Source organism: Budorcas taxicolor, chromosome 5 (genome assembly GCF_023091745.1).
Source record: "Budorcas taxicolor isolate Tak-1 chromosome 5, Takin1.1, whole genome shotgun sequence".
NCBI lineage: Eukaryota > Metazoa > Chordata > Mammalia > Artiodactyla > Bovidae > Budorcas > Budorcas taxicolor.
Window position 1 is genome coordinate 82,855,150 of NC_068914.1, and position 27,507 is coordinate 82,882,656.

The 27,507-nt window shown below is 39.8% G+C and overlaps 1 protein-coding gene across 4 annotated transcripts in view; it reads right to left on the reverse strand.

The window, feature by feature from the left end:
- Positions 1–11,798: 11,798 nt before the first annotated feature.
- Positions 11,799–27,507, reverse strand: part of PPHLN1 (periphilin 1) — a 169,795-nt gene continuing 154,086 nt past the window's right edge. For all 4 annotated transcript variants that reach the window (XM_052639978.1, XM_052639977.1, XM_052639976.1 and 1 more), the window contains one exon: positions 11,799–12,582. In XM_052639978.1, coding sequence (XP_052495938.1) covers positions 12,388–12,582 — 195 coding nt within the window. In that variant the 3' untranslated portion in view covers positions 11,799–12,387. The remainder of the gene's footprint in view (positions 12,583–27,507) is intronic.

Sequence of the window (27,507 nt, forward strand, 5' to 3'; positions counted from 1 at the left end):
ATTTAAACTTAGCCATTAACCACCTTAAATCATATCTTTTTTCTTCCATAGGAAAGTTGCTAAAATAGATTCAAGTGCTTTGCCCATGTAAATGAGACCCCGACTGCTGTTTACAGTGTCAGATTAACCTTTGGAAGGTGTGATTTCTCCACTTACCCTCCTTGGATGGTGCCAGGTAGACATGACCTTTTGTGTCTCTTGGGTGCATCACAATTTGAAACAGCTGCTTTGGTCTCCAAACCTCAAGAGATCTGCAGGAAGCTGTTGAGAGGTGATTGGATGGGGGTGTTGATTTTTTAGACAATGGAGAACTTGAGCCACCTTTGTCAAGCAATAGTGTTTGTCGTTTGTCTGCACCAGGTTGACCAGGTCCTGACAGTCTGTCCAGTTGTATGGCATGCACGTAGTCATGTGACCCAGCCAACACTGTGCGTCCCATTGTGCAAGGCCACCTCATCCCCTTCCAGCACTTATTAGCCAGGTAAACATTATATTAGCTCCAGCTACAGATCGAAAAGAACATTGCTATTTATAATGTAGTATTTCATAGACTTAAGTGTATTCCTAATTTAACGGTGCAAATATTAATGTACATACTGTACAGTTCAGATTTTAAAGCTGATATTTTTATATCCCTGAAATGTAAGATGTTTGTTACACTGCAGTGCTAGATTTGTTAGGGAACCAGAAACAGCATTTATGGATGAAATGATTGCTTGTATCTTAGTCAGGGTTTATAAGTTTAGATGGTCAAATTTATATTGCCTAGTGATGGAAAGTTCTTTTTTTTTTTTCAATTTTCCAATATTAAAAAGGCTCTGTATGCATGGTGGGGCTATGTAAATACTCTTTAAAACTATGGCCCTATTAATCTTACAAGTGTTATTTATGGGTCAAGCAATGTAAACTGTATAAATGTAAAAACAAACAAAAAAAATCTCCCCACACATACCCCGGGAATATATGGTTAAAAACAAGGAGAAGCTGTTTGGGTGAATATTTTTTTCCCCTTGGGGATGGCAGGGGGTGCCTTTCCCGTTTTCAGCAAGGTAGTGATTATCTCAAGGAAAGAGACCAAAAAACTACAAGGATCTGCTCTCTGTGGCAGAGTGCTTTGTAGGTTGATTCCTTTTCACCCCTCCCTTCCAGCTAATTTGTTGGCCTTTAACAGCAATTTTGAAAACCAGGCCTTCTGGTTATGTTTTTCTTTTAAAATCTTTAAATTAGAGGATTCTGTGCTGCTGGCTACTTAAAGTTAATCTGGGATTCTGTTTCAAGGGGGAATTACATTGGATTTGAACTGACAAGCTAGTACTTCAATGTGGGTCATTCTTGCACATGTTTCAGTCCTTAGTGTCGTAGTGGTATTCAGACCTTTAGGAAGGTATTTCATAAATGCTTAATCAATAACAAACGACCTTTCTGAACAAGATCTCTTCGAACACATCCAGATCATGTTCATTTTGCTCCTTTGACTAGCCTTGCTGTTCTACCATTAACAGACCAACATTTGACTCCTGCACGACCACTTGCCCTGCTAGCTTGTGCAAATAGTGCCTGAGGCATAGAGGCAGAGCTGCCCACAGGTGCTGGTGTGGGAAAAGCTGTTGGGCCCTGGGAGGGCAGACCTGAACCCAGTAGGAAAACCAGCGGTCAACAGCATCCCCTGTACTCACCCCTGCATAGGGCAAGGCTTGGTGTCCAGGCTAGACAGAGCCCTTCAGAGATACACCAATGGGGAGAGCTCTTTTCTCAATAACTTCATTATCATCTCCCTGTTCTGATCATTTTTAAAACAGCATTGCAAAGAAAATGCATGCACATGGTTTAAAAAAAGGCAAAAGACATGAAGTATCTCCTTTCCACTCTGCTTCCCTTGGTTCCCCTCCCTAGAGGTAACCACTGTTACCCATTAGTTGTGTATCCTTCAGCTGTTCAAGGCATATTTACATTAATGGAGCTTTTTAAAATGGCGGGAAACTAGACCAGCTAGGACTTGCTTTTCTCGCTTTACACGTGGATAATTCCCCCTTAGCGTGTATAGGTCTGCCTCACTCTGTTCCTGCAGTGGCTTCATAACAGTCTACTTTTGGATATACTGCAATGTATTTCACCAGTCCCTTGGTGGTGGGCTTCAGTTTTCTCATAGACACTTTATCCTTCATTGGCACATATGCACATAAATTCTGAGTAGCATGGTTACTGGGAGAGAGGTTATGCATTTATAATTTTGATGGCCGTTACCAGCTTTCCTCAAGAAGGCAATCTCCTGATCCTCATTTACAATGCAAGTGCCTGTTCCCTCATGATCTCACATGACAGGAGCAGGTTTCCAGATTTTGAAGATTTTTTCAGAACCTTTGCTGCAAACAGTGGGCCTCCTTTTAGAAAAGACCTTTGCCTTGAAAGGATGGATAATGAAATACTCAGCCTTACTTGGCCTGGAGAAAGGCAGGTATAAGCTGAAGTCACTGTCAGTAGTTTTCAAGTCCTAGTTGCTTTTCCTTCTCGTAGTAATCACCCCATTCGTTTCTTCATTTCCTTACATAAGGACTGCCAAAGATTTAAGGAAATGCAGGAATATTTATTCACAATAATAATGTAAGCTTTACAGCTTTTAAATCTTGGTTGACAGCAATAACAGAGAAGACTGTCTACAAAGGAAGAGAGGCAGCTGCCCTGCAGTCCTGTAAATAATTAGGCTACAAAACTAGACCTACGTTTGCTAAAAGGTGTTCATAGATTTCATTAACAAAATGTTTGGTCCATCACAAAACTCTTAAAATCTAGTCCCAAGATAAGTGTCAAATACTAAAACACTGCCTCTGTTCTCAACATGGGTGAAGCAGAACCGCAATGATTGCGTTTTTCCTCACTTCAGACCACACTGGAGCACACACAGCCTGTGGAGGGATGCTGATAAGTCAATGGGAACTGCTTTCAGTACTCAGCAAGAGGGAGTGCCTCACCTTGTATATGTGCTTGATATTCTTGACACTCAGCTTTCCAGTTCCTGAGTTAAATAAGTACCCGAAGTGCAAGGAGAGATTTGCTGTCTGGTGGTGCTAGTGGTAAGGGATCCACCTGCCAGTGCAGGAGATGTGGGTTCGATCCCTGGGTCAGGAAGATCCCCTGGAGGGGGAAATGGCTACCCACTCTAGTATTCTTGCCTGGAGAATTCCATGGACCGAGGAACTTGGTGGGCCCCAGTCCATAGGGTCTCAAAGAGTTGTGCACAACTGAGCAGAGCACTCACTTTAGATACAAAGCATAAGCCACTGTAAGACAGAAGTAAAACTGGAATGAGCACCAAAGTCTGCTAGGTGTCCATGTGTGGCGTGTGGCCCTGCCCTCTGTGGCCCTTGGGTGACGGGCCAGGCAAGTAAGAACAGGCGTGGAGGTGCTGCGGGAGTGCCGAGGGTCCAGTGCGCGGGACTGTCGACATGGTGTAGGCAGGCTTCGGCTGACCGCCGCTCCCTCCTGTGGCACACTCGACTGCTGCCGTGGACAAGAGGAGCAGTGCTAGAATGTCAGTCTTTCTAAAAGCAACCAGGAACTTGAACTTTGGCAAAACGTCTCCCACCTTCTCAATGCTAGCAACTAATGCAAACATTTCTGAAGCCCTCTGAACAAAATGAACCTGCCATCAGCGCATGGGTTATAAATGTAAGCCCTTGAAGTCATCCCTTAGAGCTGTCTAGAGGAGGCACAACTAATTACTATTTACAGAAGGATGTGACTTTTTTTATGTTCAAGGAAGAAAAATTACTGGGATTTAAAAAAAATTCCACTAAAAGCCTTATTATCAAATTTAATGTTAGCAACATAATTATTAAAAAGGCCTTTTTAATTTCTCAAATGAGAAAATTGCCTAGTTAGATTCTCTAGCTGTGCTTTGGAACTTTCTAACAAGGCATGCTTCTGAACAGTCACATGGGTTTTCTGCTCGCTCTCAAAGCACACGAGGAAGGCTTCCAGGCTCACTGGAGAAATAAGCAGGAGCAATTGAATTTTGCATCTCTGAGCTCTGGCATCTCTATGCCAAAATCATAGCAGTGACTTTACTAGGGGAAGAAAGGTGAAGGGTGGCTTTCACAGCTTACAAAGGAAGTGTAGAGGAAAGGTAAGACATGGGGTATGTGTATAGAGACTTGCTTGCAAGATTACAGCCAGTCGTCTTGTTTGAACAGACCAAGCTAGCTGGTCAGATTCCCATTTGAGAGATCAATTTTAACCTCAACTCTTCTTTTTACAAAAGAAATTTCACATCCCCGTTGCCGTATGTGCACAGGTGCTGCTAGGGCAACTTGAGAAGGAACTTGCAGAGCTTTCTCCAGAAGCACTTGATTGCAGACAACATAAACAGTACCAAGAAGAACATGAAACTGGTTCTCCTAAGTGCTAATACTTGGTATAGCATTTTTAGGTGAACAAACTAAAAGCAACTGATGTTGGAAAAAGTGATTACTAGTCTAATATAAACCTGCCACAAAGTTGATGGAGAGATGCAAAGCACACTGGACTCTAGAATTCAGGGGATGTGGGTTAGGAGACTCCCCTCTCTCATTATCTCAGGCGGGTTGAGTGCTGTGGCCGAGTTTCCATTTCTGTAAAATGAGAGGTGCTCAACCATTCCAAAGGCTTCCTTTCAGCTTTGGTATTCTGTGAAGACCAAATTGAATTTATTGGGTCAGCCAGCAGACAAGTCACGCCACTCAGCATAAAGTGTCATTTCCCTTTTCTGACTCTTCATTTACCAACATACTTGGCAAAGATTGCTGAAAGGATGATCCTTCCAGAGACCATGGCTCATGGGAGTTGGTAGCTTTAAAGACGGATGGTGCTTTTCTAGGTTTTAATGCTTGGGACTCTGAGTGGGCATGAAGTTTGGCAGTGGTTGTCTCCCTCTAGGTGCATATGCTTCAAGTTGGCTTTTTCCTTTAAGTAGGTAATCTGGAAATGGCATAGAGAAATGGAAAACAAGACATTTTCCTCCTTCGAGTTGTATTTTGCTCCCAATTACCAAGATAAAAGATTTTTTTTCCTACAATGCAGTCAGTAGCAGTATGGAATCTCTGAACATGTTGTAAGCAAAGCTGAAAAAGTGTTAACTATGTTTAATTAATGTTGGCTCCCAGTATAGGAGAGTTGAAGTACCAGGTTTATTCCACTTAAATGGCTCTTCTCAAATCACTGTGGGTCCAGGTACCACACCAAAGAGCTGAACTCCAGGCTATGTGGTACCTGTGGGGGCTGTAACCCTACCTGCCCCTTAACAACCATGTCTTATGAACCTGTAAGAGGTTTTCTAAATTAACTCCAAAGCAGAAGTCATAGAAACCAACATAGACGGTAGTAGTGACTGAGTATAGGTGAAAATCTACTGAGCAAGGATTTTAATTTTATCACAAGTTTTTTTTAAGTTATTTTTATATATTGCCCATCACAAACATATTACACTGTAGTGTACCTGCTAACAGCTAGTGTGTCCTGGAGTCAGCACTGGAACCTAGTTTTGAATGACCGCTAAACTTCCACTTCTTTCAAGAACACTAAGTTTAAAGTTGAAAGATATGGGTAAAACACTGACTCTGTCCCTTCCAGCCATATGACCTTAGGCAAGCCCTTAATTGTAAAGTGAGAAAAAAATACTCATTGGCTTACAACATGTGAAAGTGTTTGTGAATCTAAAAACACTAGAATGGTCCTTCTAATGTGGTTCAGATAGTGAAATAAATGAAAAACATAGTGCTTCTCTGAATCCTATATTTAATATATTAAACTGGAATGTACTTTAAGGCACATCTGATGTTACACTTGATTCTACTCTACAGAAGTAACGGAATACAAAGTTTTTAAAAAGTTCCTACAAGGTGGGGGCCAATTCCATGCCCCTACCCACACTTGCAGGGCGTCACCCCTTCACTCAACATTCGCACCTGAGGATGGGGGCAGGCCCTGTAGGCTTTGCAGAGGTCAAGCTGCCTCAGGGAATGAGATGTTGGCCCCTGGGGTGGGCCAGGTTGCTCCTGTGTTGGAAAGGAAAGGTGACTCTCACACATGACCCCCCTCTCTCAGTTGAGGAAGCCCTGCAGTGTTGCGAGCCACACCCATCCCCACGCTCTGTGGTGGTGGAAGGCCACCCCGGATGAGCCCACATCACAGCTAAGGTTCTGTCGTGGCCAGTCCAGTAAAGGAAAGGGAAATTGAACACTTGACCACAAAACGTCCCTTGGCCTGCTGAGCTGTGGTTCTGCTGGACTGTCACCTCGCTCCTCCCCACCCCAGCCCTCCACACTCTATCACACGTACAAACGTTCCCACATAGCCCCAGCCTCTGGGGCTGACCCCGGTCTGGCCTCAGCAGCCTCGGGCAAGCAGAGGGTGTGATCATGCCAGGCGCTGGCGCCGGGTCTGCTTGAGGGCACTGAAGCCATCTGGCCAGTGTGTCTTCCTGAGAGCTTGGTCATGAAGGGTGGCCTCTTCCCATCAGACGGATGCAGGGACAGCGCACTATTTCTGGCTGCTGGACCCTCACCCTCTCAGCGAACCCTCACTGCTCTCAGGGACAACAGCAGGGGTTCAGCCAGAAAGCCTGAGAGGAGGCACCAGCAGGAGCCCCAGGAACAGAGCCCTGGGCCAGGAGCAGGCTTCCCAGAGAGTGAGGTCCTGAAGGTCACGTGCCAGCTGGCCAGGATCACTCTGTGCTTTCTTCCTCCCCGTCTCACACCTGTTCTAACCAGAAAAAAATGACCATACAGGAGCAGCCTAGGCAGTGGAGAAAGACCTCAGGTGTCCTCTTTTAGCAAGTGTCTATAAGCGTGGTTATTTTCTATTTTGTGCTGTGTTAAGTCACTCAGCCATGTCTAACTCTTCACGACCCTATGGACTATAGCCCGCCAGGCTCCTCTGTCCATGGAATTCTCCAGGGAGGAATACTGGAGTGGCCATGATCTCCTCCAGGGGATCTTCCTGACCCAGGGATCAAACCCAGGTCTCCCACCTTGTAGGTACATTCTTTACTAGCTGAGCTACCAGGGCAAGCCACTGTATTACTGTATGGTTCAGTTCAGTTCAGTCGCTCAGTCATGTCCGACTCTTTACGACCCCATGAATCGCAGCACGCCAGGCCTCCCTGTCCATCACCAACTCCCGGAGTTCACTCAGACTCACGTCCATCGAGTCAGTGATGTCATCCAGCCATCTCATCCTCTGTCGTCCCCTTCTCCTCCTGCCCCCAGTCTCTCCATCAGAGTCTTTTCCCATGAGTCACCTCTTCGCATGAGGTGGCCAAAGTACTGGAGTTTCAGCTTTAGCATCATTCCTTCCAAAGAAATCCCAGGGCTGATCTCCTTCAGAATGGACTGGTTGGATCTCCTTGCAGTCCAAGAGACTCTCAAGAGTCTTCTCCAACACCACAGTTCAAAAGCATCAATTCTTCAGCGCTCAGCCTTCTTCACAGTCCAGCTCTCACATCCATACGTGACCACAGGAAAAACCATAGCCTTGACTAGACGGACCTTTGTTGGCAAAGTAATGTCTCTGCTTTTGAATATGCTATCTAGGTTGGTCATAGCTTTCCTTCCAAGGAGTAAGCGTCTTTTAATTTCATGACTGCAATCACCATCTGCAGTGATTTTGGAGCCCCAAAATATAAAAGTCTGCCACTGTTTCCACTGTTCCCCCATCTATTGCCATGAAGTGATGGGACCAGATGCCATGATCTTCGTTTTCTGAATGTTGAGTTTTAAGCCAACTTTTTCACTCTCCTCTTTCACTTTCATCAAGAGGCTTTTTAGTTTCCTCTTCACTTTCTGCCATAAGGGTGGTATCATCTGCATATCTGAGGTTACTGATATTTCTCCCGGCAATCTTGATTCCAGCTTGCGCTTCTTCCAGCCCAGCGTTTCTCATGATGTATTCTGCATATAAGTTGCATAAGCAGGATGACAATATACAGCCTTGACGCACTCCTTTTCCTATTTGGAACCAGTCTGTTGTTCCATGTCCAGTTCTAACTGTTGCCTCCTGACCTGCATATAGGTTTCTCAGTGATAATGGATGGAAACTAAAGTTTTGGTGGTGAGCACACTGTAGAGTACACAGAAGTAGGGATAGAAGTTTGCACACATGAAACATATGTTATACATCAGTTATCTCTAAAAAGATAATTTAAAAAACATCCCCCTCAAAAGTTAAAACTTCAGTGACAATGGTCTAACATTAGAACACCATTCATCTATGGGGACAGAGCTCAAAAAACAACATGCTATAAAAAGCAGGATGTCCCTACTGCTATACAAATCTGCATACAGCCTTAGCAATATGTCACCAAGTGACATTTTAAATACAACTTGAAGTAAACTCAGTCCCCATTACTCCATGATTAATTAATTATTACTGTAGGATGGAAACGCAGAACCGGTACAGCCTACTGAAGGCGAACTTCGGCAAAGCTACCCTCAAATATAATTTCTATTAGTTTGAGGAAAAGGTGACTGCTAACCCAAAACCAATAATGTGGCTTAAACATTAACTCCTTTTTTACATGACAGTCCAGTACTCCATGTGGTCACCCAGGGATCCAGGCATCTCCTGTCTTATGGCTCTGCAACAAATTAAGGCTGGGCTGCTATTCCTGTTACTTTAGGGAGGGGATAAGAGAGAACATGAAGGAGTTACATCCACTGTCCTAACAGTCCCAGCCCAGGAGAGAAGTCACTTGATTACACCTGTGACAAGAGGGACACAGAAAACATAGTCCTAATTAGGCAGTCATCTGACTCAATTTCAATTCCATTACCATGGGAAAAGGGAAGAACAGATTCTGCTAACTGTATATTAGTTACCAGCCACTCCTGCCCCACCCTTTTTCTCTCTCTCGGAATTGGGTGACATCAGTGCTCTTGAGAGAACTGGCAGGAAGGAAATGCTAACCCCAAACCTTAGTCTGACAAGAGGAGTGTGGCCATTGCTCACTGGAGTTGCAGATGCCAGCCTGAGCAGGGTGACAGATGTAATGCCACGTGGGTGGCTGGCTGCATACTGCCCACCATGAATACTTCAGGAATGACCAGATCACCGTCTTCAAAGTTGTTGCCAAAAAACTGTCAGAGCTTTCCTTTGACTTTAGGATCCCTTTAGAAGGTGTGAAGTGAAGCTGAAACTACACAGAATATTTAGGCAGTATAGCATGAGTCCTTTCTTCAGGGGATCTGGCCTGCCCTTGTGGCGATGAGGTTATGGGTCTATAAACTGGCTCAGGGCTGGCAAGCGGCAGAGGGGCTATGAGAAATCAATGGTTATGGCAAGAATAAATATGGATACAAAGGTAACTATTTAAAAATCTTAAGTAGGAGAAAAAGGATTCAAAGCCCTTCATGTTCCTGCTCTCAATCTACCATTTCTTACATTCATCCCCTATTGTCTTCCCCAACCTGAACTTCCAATACTTTCCCTTCTCTCCCTGAATAAGACCCAGAGATCAAATGTCACTTCCTTTGTGAAGCACAGAAAACAGGAGGACCTACAACTTTCCAAGCTATGCTGGGAACCAGGGTCACAAAGACAACACGTTTCCTGTACTCCAGAGATTACTATAAAGCTGTAGGATTTTAATCCTGTACTTCTCTGAAACTCAGATTCATAATTACACAATTATTGAGCACTACTGTATGCTCAATGGGGTTCCCAGGTGGCACAGTGGTGAAGAACCCACTTGCCAATGCAGGATATGGAAGAGACACAGATTTGATCCCTATGAAAATCCTATGGGCAGAGGAGCCTGATTGATGGGTTACAGTCCTTAGCGCTGCACAGAGTCAGACATGATTGAAGCGACTGAGCACACAGGCACGTGACTCAGTGTTCAATCTTACCTCATTTAACTGCTTTCTCAGACACGGAGATTCCCCAAGTCACCAAAGTTAATATTATAGTTCCTCAACCCTCAAACATCCTCAATCCTGCTGCTGAGTAGGTGAACTGAACACTCAGAAGCAATCTTGCAGTAGAGAGCAATAAAAATCTACATTTAAGCAAAACACTTTAAGCCAGTTTTTTTGTTTTGTAAAAAAAGAAATGATCTAATTATTTAAAACTGGTTGCTTTATTTTGCACTTTTAAAGTTCACAAAAATTTCACAATATCTGCTTTCTCGCTGTTGATCATCAAGGCTTTATGGTAAGACAAAACTTTATCACATCAATTGGGCATATTCAAAAACAATGGATAATTTACAAACAAATTTCTTTAATCAAGAACACTTTGCAACATACATACCCTGGCATGTATCTGAGTTCATCTATCCTAAAATAAAACTTTAAAAAGCTTTAAAAATAAAACAAACAGATTTAACACTGACAAGCCCACGTGAATAATGCTGATGGCAAGTTATAAACAGCTTGAAATGTTGAATGTAATTTGGGGAAAGGGGGGAAGAAACTATCCACTGAACCTATATTTAAACAGATCTGTGAGTACAATTTCACTAGTTTAATGAATTTCAACAAAGTAAAACAACTCCTTTGTCTCAAGGTAGTTGAGTCTCAAGTTTTATTTTTAAACTTGTGACATCTTGACTTGAGGAAATGAATCCTGGAATTAGAATATTTAAGAAGAAAAAATGGGCATTAGAAACAAATCAGTACTTTCTTAGTCTTTCAAATGTGGATAACGGATAAAACCACTTTTCACATTAGGGTAGAATACCAAAGATGATACACAGGGTTTAGTTTTGGCTTATGTACAATATCTAAATTCAAGGTGATCTCATAGAGGAAACTTAATAACTTGTTGCCTTCAATTAGCTTTTTAATTTGTGAAATGGCATAATGCATATTTTGAGGCACACATTACAGGATCCACTAAAATTATTTATACTGCTTTTTCTACTTTTAATAGATTTTCATCTACTCTGGTGTAGCTCTTTAGATATAGTCAATAGAGGCCACTAAAAATAATGCCAAAATTCAACTGAGAAGAGAGTGGAATGGAAAAAGAATGGAAGGATAATGAAATTGGGTAGTAATAACAAATATTTTTTTTTAAAGTTTCCAAACACATGCCACGAAATTACATATTTTGGCTAAATGCCACCGGGCAGCTGGAAGTCATCAGGAAATGAGCGGAATACACTAACTGTCCCAGCTAGACTAGCTAACCCGTGATTTGGACGGCTCGCTCGTGGAGGACTGTTTACACAGGCTGCTTGGTGAAGGGGAGATGTGCTAGGCTTACTGCCTGCTCTTTGTTTCATTCAGAAACACTTGTAGAGGGCTGCTGCTGCTGCTGCTGCTGCTGCTGCTGCTGCTAAGTCGCTTCAGTCGTCTCCGACTCTGTGCGACCCCACAGACGGCAGCCCACCAGGCTTCCCCATCCCTGGGATTCTCCAGGCAAGAACACTGGAGTGGGGTGCCTTTATGAACCCCTAAAAGGGACAGCAGAACCAGAGTTTGTTGGATTACAAACAGAGATTAACAAAGGCATAATGTGTTTTATTAGGGATACGTTACCAATCACATTCTTTCTTGAGACAGGGACTATGGGCCTACAGATAAAATGAACTCCACTACTTCCCCATATTCTAAATTTTTCTCTTTCGGTTAGAAATTTTTAAAGAAATCTCAATTTTAAAATAGGCCTCATCTTTCATCTCCAATTTTCCCTTCTGTTAGTCTTCTATGTGATAATTTAAGACTCACACATCAGTGAGACTAGTCAGGCATTTCAGGATTATTTTAACAGAAGACATTGAGTTCATTTACTTGGAAAACAGGATTTTATTATGAGGTGTCTTTTAGAGGTTTAAATGCTCTATTTTATCACAATGAGAATTATCCTTAAAGCAAATATTCCCTAAGATACCAAAGTATTCAGTTTATTTGAATATACTTAAACATATTGAAAGTTACAAAGCCTAAGGTAAGCAAGCAACAAGTCAATAAAACACAACTCAGAACTGTAACATTTTCACATGGTATCACTGACTATGAAATGCAAAAAGTCTACAAATGTTTAAGTGGAATGTACTCTAACCTATAAATTACACTAGTGTGACCAAATAAATGATCACGTAACAATGGAAGACTATAGGACATGTCCTGTAAGTACAGAAATCTTGGACTGCATTTTCAAGAAAGCTTGAAAAATCAATTGACCCATTGTTTTAGGATAGGGGGAAAAATAGATAAGTATGGATTAGAAGGCTCTACATGTAGATTAAAAAATTCTAATTAAAATATCAGACTATTTTAGATGTTTATTTGATATTGGAAATATGGTCAACTATCATAAAGTATTTCTCTTCACAAAAATTCCATATATTAAGGATTTACACAATCCAGGGGGAAAAAAATTTAGAAATTTTTTTTTGCCTGAGAAAGCAATCTAAAACGGCTCTCCAAAATCTTGACTAGAGGTGTCATACTCTGCAATAAAATGCTTGAGTTCTTCAACACACCGCTCACCGATTTCATGTAAATTCTGTCTCAATGCAAACTGTATAGACTTTTCTAGCGAAGGATCTTTTTCAATCAGCATTTTCACAACCATCCCAAAAGTTTCACAGTCTTGTCGGTAAACCTAGAAAGATAAATACACTGTGGTTACTAAGAATAATTAGCCAAACACTGAGCTGATTCAGTCGACAAAATTATGATACTGAAACCTAACAGGGAGACACAAAACCTCTCTTGCTCTGAGTAAACACTACTGCCAAAGGCCATTTAAACCACTGTCTCTCAGATTTGCTGGCAAGTTGGATGAGTAGAGAAGCGCTGATAGACCACATCACTGACTACGGAAGTTAGGCACAGCATTCGTCAAGCATGATGCAGCCTACAAATAGGATATGAGACGAGAAGTGAGAAGAATTGAGAGCAAACGCCAGCTAGGTAAGACATGCTGATAGCTTTATTCATTTACTTGTTTGGAAGAAATAGGATTACTAGCCCCTAACTTCTGATTATTTTTTTGAATCATGACTGGATGATAGATTCAAAATTCTGTTTAGTATACAACAAACAACTATAAGAAGGCTGAAAGTATTTATTTGAAAAAAGCTTTTCAAGTTATAAATATTTGACCATAATTAAAATCACCAAGGCAGAGTTCAGATCAAAACAGTATGTTATACACACACATGTTCATGCATACACATGTGTACACAAAGATGTATATATAGTATGTGCACATATACATGTCTATACTTTCTACTTTAATGTATATATTTTAATATTTTATTTCAATATGTATGTATAATTTTTACCAATGGCAATCAAATATTATTTCCTGTCTAAAAACTGCTAAATTTTCTCCACACTAAATGTTACTTCCTTAGTTTGCAGTCACAAAATGCATTTTCGATTTCTATGCTATTTTTCATACTCTGTAAATTCATATATTTAAAGAAAAATTAGTTAAGTCTCCATGAAAATTATATACAAATTATCTGATTTAAAAGTACTGTTTTAAGTTTCCCAAATTTCACAAAAACAATCTATATGTTCATTCTCTCAAAAAGAATTTTATTCACTTTTTAAAACCTTAAGAAGTGATTTGAGACATTGCTTCATTCATGACAGTTCTCATTCCTCAAATGATCACTGCTAGTCATGGTGATTGCTGCTGTATTTTTAAATGTCTGCAATATTTTTTTATCCCTTAAAATAGCTATTTAAAGAAGAATATTTGTTTTTGACTCTCAGTACTAGGTGGCAAAATTATACTAAATTCATTTCCGTGCTCTTGAAAATAATTCAGAAGCCCCAAAGAATAAGTTCTTCAAATGACCCAGAAATTAAAATATATAAAATCCTCAGTTTGCCTTCTCCATCTCAACACTAAAACACACACGCATTTTTTCTGAATAGTGAACGAAATTTACCCCTAATAGGCATTAAATTTAATTCGACTATTTAAACCAAATGTTTATTCCAGTTTATCTCAAGGTTTACATGACCCAGAATTAATATTACCGACTACTCTAATAAACCAACTTAGGAAACAGTATACCATCCGCATAATATTACATAGGATGTCAAGGCAATGGAGCACAGTAACTGGTCTAACAAACACAGAGTATCTAACCTAAGTCAAGCCAATGCAGTCCCCATGGGGGAAGTCAGAACCATGATGTTTTTTACAGTCTTAGTGGAGGTAAATTCCTTACCAAACCAGTCAACCCACATAATAACAGCATTCTGACACCAATCATTGGCCTCAGCAGACCACTTTGTGGGTGGCCTAAATTTTATAGGCTTCTTTATAGCAGATGTACTAGATGAGGATAAGGTTACACTGTGAATTAACCTGAAAATTCTTTAATGTAAATCTGCTGTTTTACCTATAACTGTAACTTCTCATTTAACATATTTACAGAACATAAATGTAGTACAGATTTGCATATCAAAAGTAAAACCGTATTTAAAATGTGTTCATGCATTTATTTAAACTGCAAACTATTCTCACTCTGGAGACAATAAAAGCATTTTTAAAGGCCGTGTTTTATTTTTTAATTGTAAGTCCTTTTTGAATTATTTATTGAAAAGACAAATTTTTGTACATTAGCTGACAAGAACAATCAGAACTTCCCAAAGCAATGTAATTCTGTACCACAGGGTAAACTTTCTAAAAAGACTGCTTAAAATGCACTGGTTGGGCATTAGACAGGAAATCATTAGTTTTTTGTTAAAGGAAGGACCTCACCCTCCAAAGTTTTATAAATAAAATTCACAACGGTCAGAAACATATTTCCGAAATCTGTTCCACAGTAAACTCAATCCCAAACAGGAAGGGTGTAGTTATCTGTGGAAGAGTTTGTTTGCTTATGGTCCCAAGCTGGAAATGTATTAATAATCTTCAGACTTGATATCTACAGGCCACACAGGAAGATTTTTTGTTGTTGCTTTTTCTCCTGATTGGACCTTATCAAAATGGGAACAGGTTAAAGTTTGGGTGGGGCTCACATACACTGCACAGAAATACAATTAAATTTGCCAGCATAATGAAAACACTATCTAAATTTGGTTTCACACAGTATCTGACTATAGTTGTGTTAATAGCTGAAGGCTCATAAAGTGCTTCTAGGAATAAAAGGACATGATAAATTACCAAAATATTTTACTATTAATTATGCTGTCCAGTGACTGAAGCAAGACTATTTGGCATAACAGATTATGATATAAAACTCCTCTAAAATGTACAGTCCTTACCTCTGTTCCCACAAAAAGAGAATCCAAAACTTAAGGCAAAATGAGTTGTTAGAATTTTCATTTCAGACAACCATCTTTAGCATATATATTATAGTTCCGTGGAATCATAGCAATTACACAGCCATTAACCATAGGAAACTACTTGAATTTAGGTAAATTTGCATATACTTATCTTAACACTTAATTTATAATTTATTTTAATATTAGGAAGTAAATGAATAAACTGCGAAAGTCAGACACACACACAGCCTTAAAAGACTGAGGCATCAAAAACAGTTCTTTTCTCTGTTGTTGATACCTCAAGATTCCACATAATTTCCTTGATCTGAATTCATCTGGTTTAAAGGGATGTGTCCTGTTTCAGGAGAGACATCCTAATGGTAAACGTAGTAAACACAGACAAGTAAAATACACCATAAAGGAGCTATTTAGATGTGGAAGGTGACAGGGAAGCCAGAAAGAGCACAGGAGTGGCTCCAAGAGCAGGTATATTGAGTTCAAATCCTGACTCTACTACCGTGGTGAACTGAAGAACATTCTCCAACCCCACAGCCAAGATGTTCACATCCTAATTCCTGGAACCATGGATATGTTACCTCACATGGTACAAGAGACCTTGAAGGTGTGTTTATATTAAGGATTTTGAGAAGGAGAGATTATCCTGGATTATCCAGGTAAATGTAATCACATACGTTCTTAAAAACAAAACACAGAAAAAGAGAGGAAATGTGATTACAGAAACAGAAGTTGAGTGATGACTTTTAAAGATAGTCGTAGGGCAGGAGGAGGGAGGTACCTTACCAGCCAGAGTACAGGTAGCCTCCAGAAACTGGAAAAGGCCAAGAAAGAGATTCTCCCTTGGACTGTCCACAGTAAGTTCAGCCCTTGAAGAAATCTTAATTTGGATCTGGTGAAACTTGTTTAGGACTTAACACATTCTTCTTAAGCTCACATGGAACATGCATCAAGACAGACCACATTTCAGGCCATAAAACATGCCTTAGCAAATTTAAAAGAAGTATGCTCTCGGTCCACAGTGGAATTAAGTTAAAATTCCAAAGAAAGATAGCTAGAAAAATCCCCAAATATTTGGAGATTAAACAACATATGTGCGTGCATGTTAAGATGCTTCAGTTGTGTCCAACTCTTTGCAATCCTATGGACTGTAGCCTGTCAGGCTCCCCTGTCCATGGGATTCTCCAGGCAAGAACACTGGAGTGGGTTGCCATGCCCTCCTCCAGGGGATCTTCCCGACCCAGGGATTGAACTCGCATCTCTTCTATCTCTTGCCTTGGCAAGCAGGTTCTTTACCACTAGTGCTACCTGGAAAGCTCCATTAAACAACATACTGCTATTGATAAATAACACCCAAATCAAAGAAGTTGGCTCAACAGATATTTTAAAATATGTTGAAAATATAACATCAAAATTTGTGAGATGCAGCAAAAACAGTGCTCAGAGAAAATTTACAGCATTAAATGAATGTTAGAAAAGAAGATTAACAACTCCCAAAACGGAAAGCACTAAGCCCAAGTGGTTTTTCTGATAAATTACCAAACATTAGCATACTCTACTACCAAAACCAAAGACATTACTAGGAAGAAAAGTTACAAACCTGTATCTTTCATAAACATAGATACCAAAAAATTCTCAAATCCAAAATACAATGAAAAGAATTATACATAACAACTGGGGCTTCCCTCATAGCTCAGTTGGTAAAGAATCGTCCTGCAAAGCAGTAGGCCCGGGTTCAATTCCTGGGTTGGGAAGATACCCTGAAGAAGGAAATGGCAACCCACTCCAGTACTCTTGCCTGGAGAATCCCCTAGGCAGAGGAGCCTGTCAGGATACAGTCCATGGGGTCACAGGAGTCAGACATGACTTAGCAATTAAACCACCACCACCACCATACATAACAACCAAGTGAGATTTACTCCAGTTATGCAAGGCTGTTTCAACATCTGAAAATCAATTCATGCAATCCATCTCATCAATATGCTGCTGCTGCTGCTGCTGCTAAGTCACTTCAGTCGTGTCCGACTCTGTGCAACCCCATAGGCGGGAGAATCCCAGGGACTCTCCAGGCAAGAACACTGGAGTGGATTGCCATTTCCTTCAAAAATCACACAATAGATGCAGAAAAGCATTTGAAAAAAATCCAACATTTATTCATAACAAAACTCTCTGTCCAACTAGGAATAAAGAACTTCCTTAACTTGATTAAAAAAAATATCTACAATAATCTTACTGCTAAATCATGGTAAGAAAATATATGTCCCTTCTCCCAAGACAGGAAATGAGGGTATCCCCTCTAAAAACTATTCAACACTGTGCCGAACACAGCTAACGCAATAAGACAAGAAAAGGTGTACCAATTAAGAATGGAGAAATAAAACTCCTTGTTTGCAGGTGACACTGCTGTGTAGAAAATCCAAAACTGACCAAAAAATTAGTGGAACTAATAAGTGATTAGAGCAAAATTGTAGGACATAAGGTTAATACACAAATGTCAATTGCTGTCCTATATACTAGAAATGAATGATTGTAATTTGAAATTAAAAACAACACAGCACTGAAAAAATTAGTGTAAATCTAACAAAACAGATACATGATCTATATGAGAAAACCTATCAAGCACTAATCATATAAATCAAAGGAGATATAAATTTTAGCATACATCATTTTATTGCACTTTGCTTTATTGTGCTTTGCAGTGTTTGTTTGCAGTGTTTTTTTTATAAACTGAATGTTTATGGCAACCTTGCACCAAGCAGGGCTACTGGCACCTCTTTCAAAGAGCATTTGCTAACTGTGTCACATTTTAGTAATTCACACAATATTTCAAGCCCTTCACCAACAAAAAGATTAAGGCTCACCAAAGGCTAGCATTTTTTTTTTTAGCAATAAAGTATTTTTAATAAGCCAGGCACACTGTTTTTTATAGACATACAGCCACTGCACACTTAACAGACTACAGTACAGTGTAAACATAACTTTTATATGCATTGGAAAACCAAAAAATTCATGTGACTTGCCTTATTATGATATCCGTTTTATTACAGTGGTTTGGAACTGAGCCTGCGATATCTCCTATGTAAATGTTTGTAAATGGAGATATAGTCTACATTCATGGATAAGAAAACTCACTATTGTTAAGACATCGGTTCTTCCCAACCTGATCTATAAATTCAACAGTCACTACACCAAAATCGCAACAAGTAATCTTGTGGATTATTGACAAACTGCTTCTAAAGTTTATATGGAAAGGCAAAAGACCCAGAATGGTCAACACAGTATTAAAGAAAAAAACAAAGTCACAGAACTGACGCTCAACTTACTATAAAGCCACAGTAATCAAGACTGTACGGTATTATAAAGAACAAAGAGATCAGTTGTGCAGAATAAAGAGGCCAGAAATAGATTCATACAAATTGCAACTGATCTTTGATAAGGGAGCAAGGGCAATTCAAAAAGAAAGACTAGTCAACTAATGGTGCTGGAGGAACTGACCATTTTACGTGCAAAATCTAGACAGAGATTAACTCACAATGGATTATAGACCTAAATGTAAAATACAGAACTATAATTCTTCTAGAAGATAAACAGAAGAAAAAAATCCGAGTGATAACACCAAAAGTATATTCCAAGAAAGAAAAAATGGATTTCATTAAAATTAAAAATATCTCTGGGATAGACAATGTTAAACGAACAGACAAGTTAAACAATGGGAGAAAAATCACTGCAAAGCATATATCCGACAAAATACTAGTATTCAAAATATACCAAAAAATTATTAAAACTCAGTAATAAAAAAAAGCTCAATTTTAAAAATGGGTAAAAGAGCCGAACCTCACCAAAGACATTTAGATAGCAAATAAGCAAATGAAAAGATGTTCAAACATCATATGTCATTAAGGGTACTGAAAATTAAAATAATGATGAAATGAGATACCACTACACACCTATTAGATTTGTTAAAAATCCCAAACAATGACAACCCCAATTTCTGGTGAGAATGCAGAGCAGTAGGAACTCTCATTCATTGCTGGTGGGAATGCAAAATGATACAAGTTACTCTGACAGACTACTGAGAAGAATCACACAACTGAAAAACAAGCAAGGGAAAGTTACGCACCTTCTGTGCCACAGTTTCAGTACATACAGACCTGACTATGCTGTTGTAAGGACTGAGATAATAAAGAGTACTCGGTATAGTGCCTGCTCTACAGGAACCATTTAATGTATGTTAAAAATGGTGATGCTGATGATGGAAAAAGAAAAAAATTCCAGCTTTGTCCAGAGAAGGGAGTATTAGAAAATGGTATTATAACTTCTTTAATGATTAACATCCAATTATATTTCTAACATCAATGACCATATTTAAAATTATATCATTAATGCTTTTATTTTGGTTTTAGTTTTATCTCAAGTCATCCTTCACTTTCTACTGACATTAACTATGTACACACTGAAAAAAAATCAATATGAAGACCACATTCACCATCTCAAGAACCAATTCTTTAAACATGAGGAGTTCATGTTAGGAAAATACGGAGGAGGAAAATGAAACAGCATTTTGGAGAAATTCAATTGGCTTGGCATAGCTTAAAGCACGCTCACTCTCAAAGTAGGCCATGGAAAGCTTTCTTTTAAGGAGCTTAGATCTCAACCTGTAAACAATTAGCAAACAGATAAAAATCTACGAGCAGGAAAAAGTGAGAAGAAAGTGAAAGTTGCTCAGTTATATCCGACTCTTTGCGACCCCATGGACTATAAAGTCCATGAATTCTCCAGGCCAGAATACTGGAGTGGGTAGCCTTTCCCTTCTCCAGTGAATCTTCCCAACCCAGGGATAGAACCCAAGTCTCCCACATTGCAGGTGGATTCTTTACCAGCTGAGCCACAAGGGAAGCCCAAGAATACTGGAGTGGGTAGCCTATCCCGTCTCCAGTGGATCTTCCCAATCCAGGAATCAAACTGGGGTCTCCTGCATTGCAGGCGGAGTCTTTGTCAACTGAACTATGAGGGAAGCTGGAAGTGGATCCTTTTGATACATCAGGGAAAGAATGGTTAGGAATCAATGCTATGGGGTTCCTGAGAACTGGAACTATGAATTTCACATGATGTGTTAAAGAAAGATGAGATTAGAGGCTTAATTCAGAGTAATTAAGAAGCAATATGGATATAATAATATAAGAACTCATGGGTAGAAGGTTTTATTTCAACGGGGAGGGAACTGGGAATGCGAGATAAGGTCAGTACCTAATATGTAATTCAAGTGAAGTTAAAGTGAAACTCATTTATTCGCCTACGACAACTCTTTGTGACCCCGTGGACTCTATAGTCCATGGAATCCTCCAGGCCAGAATACTAGATTGGGTAGCCCTTCCCTTCTCCAGGGGATCTTCCTGACCCAGGAATAGAACCAGGATCTCCTGCATTGCAGGTGGATTCTTTACCAACTGAGCTATCAGGGAAGCCCAATACGTAATTTGAGGCACCTGTCAAAAGGAAGTGGAGTACTGAGTCTAGCCCTTAGGAGAAGGAAACACAGGAGGAAGAGAGATCTTATCTTCAGCACTAAAGCGAGCAGAGGCCACGGGAGTTCCTAGAAGAAAGGGTAAGTTCTTTCCCGCTCCAGTATCTGATAGAGTAAAGATATTCAGTAAATGCTGAATGAATAAAGTCAGTTCTGAGAGAATGTATAATGCAAGAATGAAAAGACAGTTCAAAGCAGACATCTAAAAACATCAATATCAGTCATAAAGTGACAATAAGGAAGACTATGAATCAGGATAGAATGAAGGAAAAGATTTGTAAAATAAGGACAATCAATCAAATGTCAGAGAAAGATAAAAGAGGCTAACAGACAAAACATATTGATGGGATTTGGAAACGTGTAGAAGTGGTAACTGCAAGAGCAGTTTACTGGGATGGTAGAGATTATAGAGCTGTGCTGGCTCATACAGTAGCCTCTAGCCATATGTGACTATTTAAATTTTCATTAAGTTAAAAATTCAGTTCCTCAGTTGCATTTTAATGGCTTTCATATCAGATAGTGCAAATATAAAACATTCTCATCATCACAGAAAATTCTATTAAGGAGTGTTATTACAGAGGATTGGGAAGTGAAAAAAGGGTAAGGTGACAAGTGTTGACCTGGTAAATTAATTAGCATATATTTGCAACTATTTTATCATTAAGGTGGAAACAAAAGTTTACCACTTTTAAAGAAAAACTGTGAAATATAATTAGTACCTGTGAAATGTCGCATATTTTTTATGAAATTCATATAAAAATGTAAATTAAAAAAATAAACTCCAATTGAGGCTTAATATACAGGGAAACATTCATAATGTCTAATCTGTTGGTGAGATTGGGAAAAAATGTTGACAGCATAATGATGTTAAATACTGGAGCAAATGTAAACCCTTTAATTTGGGTCTGTAGTAATGCACAAAGTGTCAAAACTATTGTAATCTGTTCCTTCTTGTGCTATATTAATAGAAAAAGATATCTTTAAACATCCTCCTCAATGCTGCACTGGCTCTTAAAAACTCAGCTCCAAAAAGAACACTGATGGTTGCCAAGAAATGCATTATGAACACATGGATTAGATCTCAACCACCTACATTCAATATGTGGGTACAATTACTACAGCCACATAAAAAAGTCAGTCCAAAATTAATGATAAAGTGGTTAAATGCTAAAAAACCTCAGCAATTAATGTTTGTTAATTCTCATCCATACATACAGATCGACTTATAAATTTATAGCATTCAATCAAAGAATAATACTTAAGTGATTTTTGTTTTACCCTTTCCAACTTATTGGTTCTTCCAATCATAATATACTCAACAGACAAAAATAAACAAAACAATTCCAGAGTCTACATCTTTTACTGATGCCAAATGCCAAAACCAGGTACCACTGAAAGTAAATACGGGAACTGGATAAATCTCAAATCAAACTTTTACTCAAATATTGAGTAAAAAAAAAGTTGCAAAGAAAATTAGAGATACCATTTATGTATGTTTTAAAAGTTAATTTAGTTTAGGAATATAAACAAATATACTAGAAATACATAACAATGAACTCTGAGAAAGGAGGGAGACAGCAGGGATTTGAGAGGGGTTGTATCTATATCTGTAATATTTTATTTTTTTAAAAAATTGGAGGTGGGTCAGAAACATTAAACTCAAGTAAATGGCATACATGATGAAGTAAAGTGTACTGAGATTTGCAATATACCTTGCCATGCATCAAAAAGTAAGATGAGTTAATGGATGGACAGAAGCATGGATAGAAATGTCAAAGCAAATAAAATACTAATTAGAGAATCTAGGTGATTGGTATATGGGTTTCCACTGTATAATTACTAATGTTTGAAAATTTTTTATAATAAAATACTGAAGGGAAAGAGAGATCTAAAGCAAAATAAGGCCTAATGATAGTATACGGATCTGATCATCTCAGCTTACAAATGAAGATGGATCTCTGTTTTGCTTGGACCCTGGGTGATGAACTTTGCATCGTATCAATGTAGGTTGAGAATTACAGATATTAGTAAGTCTGTAAATTCAGATACAAATTTGAATGACAGATAGCTGTGCCTGTCAGACAACTAGAACTCATCTACTATGTGCAAGGCACTGATTTGGTCAGTAATATAGCAGACCCTGCTAGAGGAAATTAGATTCCAATAAAACAAACAAACAAACAGTAATATGTTTAAGATAACTATAAGGCAAGGCAAAATACAGGCACACCTCCAAGATACTGAGAGTTCAGTTTCAGACCATCATAATAAAACAAATAACACGTGAATTTTCTGGCTTGTTTGTGCATATAAAAGTTATGTCAGATAACCTATAGACTAGGAAAAACTATTTGCAAACAATGTGACCAACAAGTGATTAATTTCCAAAATATACAAACAGTTCATACAACTCAATGAAAGTGAAAGTCGCTCAGTCGTGTTTGACTCTTTGTAACCCCATGGAATTCTCCATGTAACAGTCCATGGAATTCTCCAGGCCACAATAATGGAGTGGGTAGCTTTTCCCTTCTCAGGGGATCTTCAAAACCCAGGGATCGAACTCAGGTCTCTCACACTGCAGGCGAATTCTTCCGAAGCTGAGCCACAGGGGAAACCCAAGAATACTGGAGTGGGCAGCCTTTTCCTTCTCCAGGGAATCTTCCCAATCCAGTGATCGAACCCAGGTCTCCTGCATTGCAGGCAGATTCTTTGCCAACTGAGCTCAATATCAAAACTCAAAAAAGCCCAATTAAGAAATGGACAGAAGACCTACATACACATTTCTCCAAAGAAAACATACAGATGGCCAACAGGCACACGAAAAGATGCTCAACATCGCTAATTATTAGCAAAATGCAAATTGAAACTACAACAAAGAATCAGCTCATAGAAGTGAGAATGGCCATCATCAAAAAGTACAAATGATAAACACTAAACAAAGTGCAGAGAAAAGGGAAGCCTCTTACACTGCTGCTGGGAATGTAAACTGGTATAGCCACTGATGGAAAACAATGTGGCAGTTCCTTAAAAAACTAAAAACGGAGCCACCATACGATCCAGCAATCTCACTCTTGGCCACATACCTGGAAAAGATGAAAACTCTAAATCAAACAGATACATGCACTCCAATGTTCATCAGTTCAGTTCAGTTGCTCAGCTGTGTCTGATTCTTTGAGACCCCATGAACTGCAGCATGCCAGGCATCCCTGTCCATCACGAACTCCTGGAGTTCACCCAAACTCACGTCCATCGAGTCGGGGATGCCATCCAGCCATCTCATCCTCTGTCGTCCCCTTCTTCTCCTGCCCCCAATCCCTCCCAGCATCAGAGTCTTTTCCAATGAGTCAACTCTTTGCATGAGGTGGCCCAGGTACTGGAGTTTCAGCTTCAGCATCATTCCTTCCAAAGAAATCCCAGGACTGATCTCCTTCAGAATGGACTGGCTGGATCTCCTTGCAGTCCAAGGGACTCTCAACAGTCTTCTCCAACACCACAGTTCAAAAGCATCAATTCTTTGGCGCTCAGCTTTCTTCACAGTCCAACTCTCACATCCATACATGACCACTGGAAAAACCACAGCCTTGACTAGACGGACGTTTGATGGCAAAGCAATGTCTCTGCTTTTGAATATGCTATCTAGGTTGCTCCTAACTTTCCTTCCAAGGAGTAAGCGTCTTTTAATTTCCTGGCTGCAATCACCATCTGCAGTGATTTTGGAGCCCAAAGAAATAAAGTCTGACACTGTTTCCACTGTTCCCCCATCCATTTCCCATGAAGTGATGGGATCGGATGCGATGATCTTTGTTTTCTAAATGTTGAGCTTTAAGCCAACTTTTTTGCTCTCCTCTTTCATTTTCATCAAGAGGCTTTTTAGTTCCTCTTCACTTTCTGCCATAAGGGCGGTATCATCTGCATATCTGAGGTTATTGATATTTCTCCCGGCAATCTTGATTCCAGCTTGTGCTTCTTCCAGTCCAGCGTTTCTCATGATGTACTCTGCATAGAAGTTAAATAAGCAGGGTGACAATATACAGCCCTGATGTACTCCTTTTCCTATTTGAAACTAGTCTGTTGTTCCATGTCCAGTTCTAACTGTTGCTTCCTGACCTGCATATAGGTTTCTCAAGAGGCTGGTCAGGCGGTCTGGTATTCCCATCTCTTTCAGAATTTTCCACAGTTTATTGTGATCCACACAGTCAAAGGCTTTGGCATAGTCAATTAAGCAGAAATAGATGTTTTTCTGGAACTCCTTCTTTTTTTCATGATCCAGAGGATGTTGGCAATTTGATCTCTGGTTCCTCTGCCTTTTCTAAATCCTGCTTGAACATCTGGAAGTCACGGTTCACGTATTGCTGAAGCCTGGCTTGGAGAATTTTGAGCATTACTTGACTAGCATGTGAGATGAGTACAACTGTGCAGTAGTTTGAGCATTCTTTGGCATTGCCTTTCTTTGGGATTGGAATGAAAACTGACCTTTTCCAGTCCTGTGGCCACTGCTGAGTTTTCCAAATTTGCTGGCATATTGAGTGCAGCACTTTCACAGCATCATCTTTCAGGATTTGAAATAGCTCAGCTGCAATCGCATCACCTCCACTAGCTTTGTTCACAGTGATGCTTTCTAAGGCCCACTTGACTTCACATTCTAGGGTGTCTGGCTCTAGGTGAGTGATCACACCATTGTGATTATCTTGGTTGTGAAGATCTTTTTTGTACAGTTCTTCTGTGTATTCTTGCCACCTCTTCTTAATATCTTCTGCTTCTGTTAGGTCCATACCATTTCTGTCCTTTATTGAGCCCATCTTTGCATGAAATGTTCCCTTGGTGTCTCTAATTTTCTTGAAGAGATCTCTAGTCTTTCCCATTCTGTTGTTTTCCTCTATTTCTTTGCATCGATTGCTGAGGAAGGCTTTCTTTTCTCTCCTTGCTATTCTTAGGAACTTTGCATTCAGATGCTTTTATCTTTCCTTTTCTCCTTTGCTTTTTGCTTCTCTTCTTTCACAGCTATTTGTAAGGCCTCCCCAGACAGCCATTTTGCTTTCTTGCATTCCTTTTCCATGGGCATGGTCTTGATCCCTGTCTCCTGTACAATGTCACGAACCTCAGTCCACAGTTCATCAGGCACTCTATCAGATCTAGTCCCTTAAATCTATTTCTCACTTCCACTGTATAATCATAAGGGAGTTGATTTAGGTCATATCTGAATGGTCTAGTGGTTTTCCCTACTCTCTTCAATTTCAGTCTGAATTTGGCAATAAGGAGTTCATGATCTGAGCCACAGTCAGCTCATGGTCTTGTTGTTGCTGACTGTAAAGAGCTTCTCCATCTTTGACCACACAGAAGCATGCCGGCTGCGACAGATCATGCAGAAGCGTGGCCGAGAGGAGCTACCCCTCGCTCAAGGTCAGAGCCGGCAGCTGAGAGGAGCTCCCCCATGTCTGAGTTAAGGGGCAGCGGCCGAGAGGAGCTACCCCACAACCGAGGTCAGTGGCTGCAGCCAGGAGGAGCTACCCCACGCCTGAGGTCAGGGGCGGTGGCTGAAAGGAGCAACCCCATGTCCAAGGAGCGGCGGCTGCACAGGCACAGGAGGGCTGAGAGGAGCTACTCCACGTTCAAGGTCTGGAGGGTTGGCCCTGAGGAGATAACCCTTGTCCAAGGTAGGGAGCAGCGGCTGTGCTTTACTGGAGCAGCCATGAAGAGATACCCCATGTCCAAGGTAAGAGAAACCCAAGTAAGAGGGTAGGTGTTGTGAGAGGGCCTCAGAGGGCAAACACACTGAAACCATAATCACAGAAAACTAGTCAATCTAATCACACGGACCACAGCCTTGTCTAACTCAATGAAACTAAGCCAATGTTCATAGCAGCACTATTTACAATAGACAAGACACAGAAGCAGTGTCCATTCAACAGATGAATGGATAAAGAAGATGTGATAGATACCCACAATGGAATACTACTCAGCCATAAAAAACCATGAAATATTGCCATCTGCAGCAACATGGATGGACCTAGAGATTATCAATCATACTGAGAGAAGTAAATCAGACAAAGACAGATGTTATATTACTTACATGTGGAATGTAAGAAATAATACAAATGAAGTTACTTACAAAACAGAAAAAGACTTACAGACATAGAAAACAAACTTATGGCTTCCAAACATGAAGGAGAAGCTGGTGAGGGGTAAGTTATTAGGTTGAGGTTAACAGATACACACCACTATATATAAAACAGAGAAACAATAAGGACTTACTCTATGGCATAGGAAACTACATTCAATCTTGTAATAATCGATAATGGAAAAGAACCTGAAAAAAATACATGTATATACCTGAATCACTTTGCTGTATATCTGTATTTGATTTAAAATACTATATTTTAAATCAATTATACTTCAGAAAAAGAGCTGGTTACACTGTACTATAGTGTATTAAGTGTATAATAGCATTATGTCTAAAAAAATGTATATATTAATTTAGAAATGTTATTTCTAAAAAATGCTAACCCTCACCTGAGCTTTCAGTGAGTCATCTTTTTGCCAAAGTGACAGCAAAAATCACAAATCACCGAAACAAATTCAACAATAATAAAAAGTTTGAAATACTGTGAGAATTACTAAACTGTGGCAAGAGCTACAATGCGAGAAAATGTTCGGAAAATGGTGCCAGTGGGCTTGCTAGATGCAGGGTTGCCACAAATCTTTAATTCATAAAAAATGCAGTATCTGCAAAATCCAATAAAGCAAAGCACAATAAAA